The sequence below is a fragment of the Zosterops lateralis genome, assembly GCF_965231275.1.
Source record: "Zosterops lateralis genome assembly, chromosome: 39".
NCBI lineage: Eukaryota > Metazoa > Chordata > Aves > Passeriformes > Zosteropidae > Zosterops > Zosterops lateralis.
In genome coordinates this window covers 280,921-291,214 of record NC_139799.1, presented here as the reverse complement: position 1 = coordinate 291,214, position 10,294 = coordinate 280,921, and the positions used below count along the sequence as shown (strand labels likewise).

Genomic DNA, 10,294 nt, shown 5'->3' with positions numbered 1-10,294 from the left:
GGGTCATTAAAATCATGGACAACTCTCAAAAATTGGGTTTTGGTCATCGAAACCGTGGAGAACGTAAAAAAGTTGGACTTTCTCTGTTGAGGTTCTCCAGTTGAACACCCAGAGTTGAATTTTGGTCATCAAGGTCATGGGGAACCTTCCAAAGTTGGGTTTGGGTCATCAAGGTAATGGAGAACCTCAAAAAGTTGGGTTTTGGTCATTGAAACCAAGGAGAACCTTCCAAAGTTGGGTTTTGGTCATTAAAATCATGGAGAACCTCAAAAAGTTGGACTTTCTCTGTTGAGGTTCTCCAGTTGAACGCCCAGAGTTGAGTTTTGGTCATCAAGGTCATGGAGAACCTTCCAAAGTTGGGTTTTGGTCATTAAAATCAAGGAGAACCTCCCAAAGTTGGACTTTTAGGTCATTGAACTCTCTAAAGTTGGGTTTTGGTCATTAAAATCATGGAGAACCTCAAAAAGTTGGACTTTTTTAAATTGAGGTTCTCCGGTTGAACACCCAGAGTTGGGTTTGGGTCATTGAAATCATGGAGAACCTCCCCAAGTTGGGTTTTGGTCATCAAGGTCAAGGAGAACCTTCCAAAGTTGGACTTTTAGGTCATTGAACTCTCTAAAGTTGGGTTTTGGTCGTTAAAATCGTGGAGAACTTCCTAAAGTTGGACTTTTTTAAATTGAGGTTCTCCAAGGAAATGCCCAGAGTTGAGTTTTTGGTCATCAAGGTCATGGAGAACCTTCCAAAGTTGGGTTTTGATCGTTAAAATCAAGGAGAACCATCCAAAGTTGGGTTTTTGTCATCGAAACCAAGAAGAACCATCAAAAGTTGGGTTTTGGTCATTGGGGTCAAGGAGAATCTCCCAAAGTTGGGTTTTGGTCGTTAAAATCATGGAAAACCTTCCAAAGTTGGACTTTTAGGTCATGGAGAATCTTCAAACGTTGAGTTTTGGTCATTAAAATGATGGAGAACCTTCCAAAGTTGGGTTTTGGTCATTGTTGGGTCAAGGCCACGCCCCCCAGAGTGACCATTGGTCATCATGGAGGTCAAGGCCACGCCCCCAAAGTGACCATTGGTCATCATGGAGGTCAGTTCAACACAGAGTGGACATTGGTCATCGTGGTGGTCAAGGTCAACCTCGAAGTGACCATTGGTCATCATTGGGGTCAAGGCCACGCCCCCAGAGTGACCATTGTGGGGTCAAGGCCACGCCCCCAAAGTGATCATTGGTCATCATTGGGGTCAAGGCCACGCCCCCCAGAGTGACCATTGTGGGGGTCAAGGCCACGCCCCCAGAGTGACCATTGGTCATCATTGAGGTCAAGGCCACGCCCCCAAAGTGACCATTGGTCATCATTGGGGTCAAGGCCACGCCCCCCAGAGTGACCATTGGTCATCATTGGGGTCAAGGCCACGCCCCCAGAGTGACCATTGGTCATTGTTGGGTCAAGGCCACGCCCCCAGAGTGACCATTGGTCATTGTTGGGTCAAGGCCACGCCCCCAGAGTGACCATTGTGGGGTCAAGGCCACGCCCCCAGAGTGACCATTGGTCATCATAGAGGTCAAGGCCACACCCCCCCCCAGAGTGACCATTGGTCATTGTGGGGGTCAAGGCCACGCCCCCCGAGTGACCATTGTGGGGGTCAAGGCCACGCCCCCAGAGTGACCATTGGTCATTGTGGGGATCAAGGCCACGCCCCCCGAGTGACCATTGTGGGGGTCAAGGCCACGCCCCCAGAGTGACCATTGTGGGGTCAAGGCCACGCCCATTTTGGCCACTGACCACACCCGCCCCTCCCCCACCCCTCGGCCATTGCTGCCCCCCCATTAATTAACGCTCGTTAATTAACGAGGCCCCGCCCCCATTAAAGCTGAGGGGGAGGGGCTTTATTGGGGGAGGGGAGGGGGGGGGGGGGGGGGGAGGCCTGGGGGGGGCAAAAGGTCCAATTTGGGCATTTTTTTGACCCAAAATTCGTCACCTTCATCATCTTCATCATCATCACGGAGGCCCAAAATTCCATTTTGGCCATTTTTTGACCCAAAATTCTTCATCTTCATCATCATCATCATCATCATGGAGCCCCAAAAGTCCATTTTGGGGTTTTTTTAATCCAAAATTCATCATAATCTTCATCATCATCATCATCATCATGGAGCCCCAAAAGTCCATTTTGGGCACTTTTTGACCCAAAATTCGTCACCTTCATCATCTTCATCATCATCATCATCATGACGGAGGCCCAAAAATCCATTTTGGGCATTTTTTGACCCAAAATTCATCATCATCATCATCATCATCATCATCACCTCCATGATCTTCCTCCCCACCTTCCTCCTCCTCCTCCTCACCTTCCCCTAATCTTCATCCCCTCCACCTTCATCACCTTCATCACCTCCTTCATCCCCTCCACCTTCATCACCTTCATCACCACCTTCATCACCTTCATCACCTCCTTCATCATCCTCAGGGCCTTCATCACCACCTTCATCATCCTCAGGGCCTTCATCCTCATTTTTGGGATTTTCTTCTTCATCCTCGAGGTTTTCTTCCTCATTTTTGGGATCTTCATCATCCTCAGGGCCTTCATCACCTCCACCTTCATCATCCTCGGGGCCTTCATCTTCATTTTTGGGGTTTTCTTCGTCATCCTCGGGATTTTCTTCTTCGTTTTTGGGGTTTTCTCCCTCATTTTTGGGATTTTCTTCCTCGTTTTTGGGGTGTCCGTGGTGTGTCCACTCCGTGTCCGGCCGGCAGCACGGACAGTCCGAGTGGTGCGAGGGCGCCGAGTCGCGCTGGGGGTTGTAGAAATCTGGGGGGAAAAAACGGGGAAAAAAATGGAGAAAATGGGGGAAATTTGGGGGAAAATTGGGGGGAAAATGGGGGAAAATTGGGGGAAAATGGAGGGAGAAAATGCAGGGAAAAATATGGAAAATCGGGGAAAAAATGGGGGAAAATTGGGGAAAAAAATGGGAAAAAATCTTGGGAAAAAATGGGAAAATTTGGGGGGAAATGGGAAAAATTTGGGGGAAAATCTGGAGAAAAATTGGGGAAAAATCTGGAAAAAATCTTGGGAAAAAATGGGAAGATTTGGGGAAAAATTGGGGAAAAATCTGGGGAAAAATTGGGGAAAATTTGGGGGAAAATCTGGGGAAAATTTGGGGGAAAAATGGGGAAAATCAGGGAAAAAATGGGAAAATTGAAAGATCTGGGGGAAATTAGGGAAAAATTAGGGAAAATTTGGGTAAAAAATGGGGAAAACTGGGGAAAAATTGGGGGAAAAATGGGGGGGAAATGGGGGAAAATTGGGGGAAAAATCTGGGAAAATTTGGGGAAAATTGGGGAGAAAATGGGAAAAATTGGAAAAAATGGAAAAAGCAGGAAAAAAATCTGGGGGAAATGGGAAAATATCCCAAAACCCACCATGGAATGACCCCTGGAGTGACCACTGGAGTGACCACTGGACACTGACCACACGGCTGGACATCAGAGTGGTCACTCAGTGAAGGGAGGGTTATAAAAATCTGGGAAAAATGGGAAAATATCCCCAAAAAAACACCCTGGAGTGACCCCTGGAGTGACCACTGACCACACGGCCGGACAGCGGAGCGGTCACTCACCGAAAGGCCCCGGCCGGGGCGGCCCCTCCAGCCCCTCCAGGACACAGAGCAGGATTTGGCACGTCCAGTCCCCTTTGGCCGTGGCCAGAGCCCGGAGCCGCCGGGCCCAGCCCGAGCCCCCCGGACGTCCGAGCGCGGCCACCTCGGGCTCGGACACGGCTCCGGCCGCTCTCAGGCCGCTCAGCAGGGCCTGGGCAGGGACCGAGTCCAGGCGGCGATCCAGGCCACGGCCACCCCCACGGACACGCTCCAGCGCCGACATCGCCCGACACCGCGGGGACACTGTGGGGACAGTGAGTGGACAGTGAGTGGACAGGGAGTGGACACTGAGTGGACACAGAGTGGACAGTGCGGTGGACAGGGGGTGGACACTGAGTGGACACTGAGTGGACAGTGAGTGGACACTGAGTGGACAGTGAGTGGACACTGCAGGGACAGTGAGTGGACACTGAGGGTGGACACTGGGAGTGGACACTGGACACTGGGAATGGGGCCTGGACACTGGACACTGAGAATGGACACTGAGTGGACACTGCAGGTGGACACTGGGAATGAGTTTTGGACACTGGGAGTGGACACTGAGGGTGGACACTGGACACTGGGAATGGGAGCTGGACAGCGGGAGTGGACACTGAGTGGACACTGGGAGTGAGTTTTGGACACTGGGAATGGACACCAGGAGTGGACACTGGGAACGGGCTTTGGACACTGGGAGTGGACACTGGGAGTGGACACTGGGAGTGGACACTGGACACTGGGAATGGGGCCTGGACACTGTGAGTGGACATGGGATGGACACTGGGTGGACACTGGATACTGGGAATTGGGGCTGGACACTGGGAGTGGACAGTGAGTGGACACTGGGGGTGGACACTGGAGTGGACACTGGACACTGAGAATTGGGGCTGGACACTGGGGGTGGACACTGGGAGTGACCCCTATAGGGGACCCCCCCCCGCCCGCCCCCATGGCCGCCCCTCCCCCTCCTGCTGCCCCACTGACCCCTCCCCCACCCTCCAGAGGGCCTGTCCCCTATAGAATCCCCTCCCCCACCCCGTGGAGGGTCCCAGCCCCTATAGAACCCCCTCCCCCACCCTCCATAGGGCCTGTCCCCTATAGATTCCATAGAATCCCCCACCCTCCATAGGGGTGTGTCCCCTATAGAATTCCCTTCCCCCATCCCTTCTATGGGGTCTGTCCCCTATAGAATCCATAGAATCCCCCTCCCCCACCCTCTATAGGGACCTGTCCCCTATAGAGCCCACCCCATCCCCTATAGAACCCCCCTCCTACCCCTTCTATGGGGTCTGTCCCCTATAGACCTCCCCTGGCCCCTATAGAACCCTCCTGGCCCCTATAGAACCCACCCCATCCCCTATAGAACCTCCCCTATCCCATAAAAACCCCCCCTGCCCCCTATAGAACACTTCTGTCCCCTATAGAATCCTCCTGTCCCCTATAGAGCCCCTCCCCCGTCCCCTATAGAGCCCCCGGTACCTGCTGGGGCCCCGCACAGCCCCTGTAGGTCCTGTCCTGTCCCCTATAGGTCCTGTCCCCTATAGACTCCAGTCCCCCATAGGCTCCCCCGCTATTTACAGCCCCGACCTTTACGGGCCACGCCCCGTGACGTCACAGGGGCGCCATAGGCCCCGCCCCCGGGGTCCTATAGGGGCTCCATAGGGGCTCTATAGGGGTTTTAGGGGCTCCATAGGAGTTTATGGGGTCCTATAGGGGCTCTGTGGGGGTTTATGGGGTCCTATAGGGGCTCTATAGGGTCCCTTGGGGGGTTATAGAGGTTCTAGAGGGGTTTGTAGGGGTTCTATAGGGTTGTATGGAGGTTCCATAGGGTCCTATGGGGGTTCCATAGAGTTCTATGGGGGTCCTATAGCGTCCTATAGGGGCTCCATAGGGATTTATGGGGCTCTATAGGGGCTCTATAGGGTCCCATGGGGGGTTATAGAGGTTCTAGAGGGGTTTGTAGGGTTCTATAGGGTCCTGTGGTGGTTCCATAGGGTTCTATGGGTCATTATAGGGTTCTATGGGTCATTATAGGGTTCTATGGGGGTTCCATAGGGTCCTATGGGGGTTCTATAGGGTTCTATAGGGGTCCTATAGGGTTCCATAGGGTTCCATAGGGTTCTGTAGCGGTCCTATAGGGTCCTATGGGGGTTCTATACAGTTCCATAGGGTTCTATGAGGGTCCTATAGGGTTCTATAGGGACCCTATAGGGTCCTATGAGGCTTCCATATGGTTCTTTGGGGGTTTATGGGGCCCTATAGGGGCTCTATAGGGTCCCACAGGTGTTTATAGAGGTTCTAGAGGGGTTTGTAGGGTTCTATAGGGCCCTATAGGAGTTCCATAGGGTTCTATGGGGGTTCCATAGAGTTCTATGGGGGTTCTATAAGGTCCTATGGGGGTTCTATAGGGTTCTATAGGGGTCCTATAGGGTTCCATAGGGTTCCATAGGGTTCTGTAGGGGTCCTATAGGGTTCTGTGGGGGTTCCATAGAGTTCTATGGGGGTTCTATAGGGTTCTAGAGGGGTCCGATAGGGTCCTATGAGGGTTTATGGGGCTCTGTAGGGGCCCTTTAGGGTCCTATAGGTGCCTACAGTGGTTTTACGGGGGTCTATAGGTGACTATAGGGGTTCCATAGGGTCCTATAGGAGTTCTATAGGATCCTATAGGGGTTCCATAGGGTCCCAGAGGCCTCTATAGGGTTCCAGAGGGGTTCCATAGGGCTCTATATCGATTCTATAGGGTCCCAGGGTGTTTCTATAGGCTCCCAGATGGCTCTATAGGGCCCCAGAAAGTTTTTATAGGGCGCCAGAGGGATCTATAGGGTCCCAATAGGGTTTCTGTAGGGTTTCTATAGGGCCCCAGAGTGTTTCTATAGGGTTCTGCAGGGTCCCTGTAGGGTTCCAGAGGGCTCTATAGACTCCCAGAGGGTTCTATCGGGTCTCAGAGGGCTCTATAGGGTTTTGTATGGTTTCTATATGTTCCCAAAGGGCTCTATAGGCTCCCAGAGAGATCTATAAGGTCCCAGAGGGCTCTATAGGGATCTGTACGGTTTCTATAGGCTCCCAGAGGGCTCTATAGGGTTCTGTAGGGCTCTATAAGGTCCCAGAGGGCTCTATAGGGTTCTGTAGGGTCCCCATAGGGTTCCCAAAGCACCTTCGCCCCGCCCATTTTCCCGCCCATTTCCCGCCCATTTTACCGCCCATTTCCCCGCCCATTTCCCCCTCCCATTTCCCCGCCCATTTCCCCGCCCTTTGCTCTGTCCCCGCCCCTTTTCTCGCCCGGACCGTACCAACCCTCGGTGCCGCAGAGGGGGAAACACCGATCCCCCCCATTCCCAGCCCGCAGGTGGAACATTCCAACCGAGGCCATAAAAGGGCGGGCGGGCGCGCGCTGCTCTCATTGTGGGCGCCACGTGGAGCGGACGCGGAACGCGCGGCACCGCAATGGCCTCCAACGGTACCGGAAACCCCCCCCCGGATACTCCTTTTTTTACCCCGGGAAAAAAGCGCCGAGCCCCGGGGAGGGACCCCCAGATCGATCCTTAAACCCGGGGACCCCTCAACACCCGGGGGGGGCAAAGCCCAGCGCGATCCGGGGGTGGATCTTGAGGGGGTTTCGCTTAAAACGGCCTCGGTTGTGTTGTTTCTCACTAATGGCGTTGTTAAATGGTCATTTTCTCGTTCATTGTTGCAATTAAGGTCTCGTTTCATTGTGTTTTTTTGGTGATTATAGCGCTGATCTGGGGGCTGTGTGTGTTTTATTAGCGCTGTGTGTGATTTTGATGGCGCTCCGTTTCCGCCACGCCTCATTTCTGTATTTTTTATTTTTAATTCATTTTTCTTTTTGCCTTTTTTAATATTTCCCCACCTTAACACGGCTAAACACTTTCATTTTAAGCCGTAATCGCAAATTTCCGCTCTTTTTTGGGGGTATTTTTACCTCGGACAAGGCGGGGGCCGAAACAAAGCGCCGCTCCCGGATACCCCACGCCTGCAGCGGGAGGGGGAAAAATAACCCCAAACCCCCCATTTCAACACAAAAAAATTAAATTTAAGACGCAATTCTTTTAATTTTGGGGTGATTTTGGGGTATTTTGGGGGGTTTTTTTGGAGTTTTGGGGGTTTTTTTTCCCCCGGCCGCCATTTTGTGGTTTTGCCTCTGCGCCACCGCCGCCATTTTGTGGCGCCTGCGCCGCTGCCGCAGTGACACATCCGGGTCTTTTTTCCCCCTTTAAATCAAATTAAATCAAAATAAATCCAATTAAAACATAAAAAACTCCTCAACGGAATAAAAATTAAATCTTAAAGTTTCACTTTCGGCGTTAAAAGTCAGTTTTTTTCCCCTGCGAAGCGGAAAAGATCAGCCGTGAGGGAGGGAAAATTCAGTTCCCTCATTTTTATTGTGGATTTCTGAGGGAAATTTAAACGCGTTTTACTAAAATATAAAGTTTTATAATGATTTTTGTGGTTTATTTTGCTATTTATGTCACTTTTTAGCGGTAATTTGATATTAAATAGAGTTTTTTTTATATTCTTTAAATCCTTCCCCCTCAGGGCGCTCCTTTTGTTAAACAAACCCTTAAGGGCGTTTAAAAATTCACTTTAATTTAACATTTAAACATCTAAATTTAAATTTAACCTTTTAATTTTATGCATAAATTATTTAATTCGTTAATTTTATCAGGTTTTAGAGGTTTTTTTGCTGTTAAAACCTTGTACTTTTACACCCCCCTTTTGTTGTGTTGGGGGGGAGTTTTAAATTCAATTTTTCCATCGAAACAAATAAATTTATTTTAATTATTATTTTTATAGCAAATAAATATTTAATTTCGAAGTTTTCAGTGCTTTTTGAGGGGAATATTTGCTGTAAAAACGGAAATTTTATTTTGCTGAGCCCTGAGGGGGCTTTGAGGCTTCACTTCCATTTTCGCCTCTAAATAATAAAATTCACCTTTAATTTCAATTTTTTACAATTAAAAAATTAAATTTTGCCGTCAATTCTGGGTTATAAATTGGTATTTTTATTTTTTTGGCGGGATTTTTTTCTTTTTAGCTGAAATTTTGTGGTTTTGGGTGGGTGAAACCCCCAAAATTTTCTTTATTTTGTGCTGAAATTTTGCTATTTTTGCCCTAAAATAAAAAATTATTCTCCATTTTCTGATTAAATGAATTTAAAATGTTTATTTTAAAGCGTTTTAATTTAATTTTTATAATTAAAACACTCCTGTTAATAAGTAGTTGCATTAATACATTGGGTTTTTTATTTAAATCTGTTTTGAAGCATTAAAATTTTATTTATTTGGAATTATTTCATTTATATATTTAAATTTAGAATTTTTTTAGTAATAACATAAGTTTAAGGGTTTTTTTAAAAAGGTTTTAGGAATTAAAATGTATTTTTTTTTCATTTAATGGGCGTTTATTTTAATAATTAAATTAATCATTTAATTTTATAATTAAAATTTTATTTTAATTATAAAATAAAATTTAAAAGGTGAAATCGATTTATTGATAAATAATTTGGTGCTACATTAAAACGTTAATTATTAATTATAATTTCAAAATAATTATTTAAAGACTTTTTTTGGTGCCTGTGAGATAAAAAATGATTTATTGATATTTGAATAAATCGATTATTAATCGATTATTTTAAACCACAAATTTAAATAATAATATTTAGGGAACAGACTTAATTTAGGGCATTAATTAACACTTAATTAACTAATTAATAACTTAATTTAAGGTAATAATTGATGCTTATTAAAACCCACTTTATTTATTGGTGTTATTGTGATTAAAAAGCGCCTTTAACACGAATTAAATTGAATTATTGGATGGTTTTATGGTGATTTTTAAAGTAAAAAACCATTTTCAGTAACTGATAACGTGAAGGAAACAAATATAAAGGTTTTATTAATTAAAACATGTAATTAATTAGCTCAGGTGTGTTTTTATTAATAATTATCAAATTAAAATCACTGAATAATTAAAAAAATTGATTAAGTTGAGTTAATTAAATACATTTTTTTCTGGATTTTTTTTGAAAAAATTAGTTTAAAACTTCTTTTTTAAAATTAAAATTGTTTTATTAGTAACCAATAATATAAAATTAATTTTTTAAAAAGTGTTTAATCATTAAAAATAAATTTTTTTAAAAAGATTCAACTCATTTTCCAATGAGTAACTTTAATTTTATTCAAGATATTTTTTAATACTTAAAAAACACCAAATTAATTAGGAAAAAAACTACATTTATTTTATCAGTTGGTCAATAATTAATAATTTAAATTAAATGGGTCGATTTTAGAAAATATTTTACAAATATTTTAGAAAAAATTTCCATAATTTTTGTAATTACTTTTAAGTGTTTAATAATTAAAGAAAAAACAAATTATTTAAAGCTCTTTATTCAATAATAAATAACTTTAATTAAGAGATTGATTCCAAAATATTTTTTGCTGTTTTCTCCATAATTAAAATATTTTTTCAATAATTTAAAAAAAAAGTATTTTAAAGTTGTTTATTTATTAACCAGCAACTTTAAGGGGCTGATTTCAAAATATTCTTTAAAAATTTTAAAGAATTCCAGTAATTTTAAAGTTCTTTATTCATTAAAAATTTACTTTAATTACGAGATTGATTCAAAAATATTTTTTCTCC

General features: G+C 45.4%; 2 protein-coding genes across 5 annotated transcripts in view; one reads left to right on the top strand and one right to left on the bottom strand.

The window, feature by feature from the left end:
* Positions 1-1,976: 1,976 nt before the first annotated feature.
* On the bottom strand, positions 1,977-3,885 carry LOC310921978 (uncharacterized protein). Of its 4 annotated transcripts, none has more exons than XM_083882243.1 (4): positions 3,617-3,885; positions 2,596-2,808; positions 2,449-2,562; positions 1,977-2,418 (listed from the first exon to the last, which is right to left on the bottom strand). In XM_083882243.1, exons 1-4 carry the CDS (start codon positions 3,876-3,878, stop codon positions 2,354-2,356), a joined length of 654 nt encoding a protein of 217 aa, XP_083738369.1. In that variant the 5' UTR covers positions 3,879-3,885; the 3' UTR covers positions 1,977-2,353. The 4 variants fall into 4 exon arrangements, with proteins under 4 accessions (XP_083738369.1, XP_083738370.1, XP_083738368.1 ...); XM_083882244.1 differs by having other exon boundaries at positions 2,449-2,481; XM_083882242.1 differs by having other exon boundaries at positions 2,449-2,808.
* A 3,129-nt stretch (positions 3,886-7,014) lies between these two features.
* Positions 7,015-10,294, top strand: part of FUS (FUS RNA binding protein) — a 28,029-nt gene continuing 24,749 nt past the window's right edge. Inside the window, exon 1 of the mRNA XM_083882237.1 lies at positions 7,015-7,091. Within this exon, the coding sequence (XP_083738363.1) occupies positions 7,079-7,091 (13 nt within the window). The 5' untranslated portion in view covers positions 7,015-7,078. The remainder of the gene's footprint in view (positions 7,092-10,294) is intronic.

Excerpts from the sequence above, each read along its gene's own strand:
- LOC310921978 (XM_083882242.1), bottom strand. The coding sequence starts at position 3,878 with ATGTCGGCGCTGGAGCGTGTCCGTGGGGGTGGCCGTGGCCTGGATCGC. Across the intron at positions 2,809-3,616 it reads GCCCCGGCCGGGGCCTTTCG|ATTTCTACAACCCCCAGCGC; the intron begins GTGAGTGACCGC and ends TTTTCCCCCCAG. Across the intron at positions 2,419-2,448 it reads CCCTGAGGATGATGAAGGAG|GTGATGAAGGTGGAGGGGAT; the intron begins GTGATGAAGGTG and ends GTGGTGATGAAG.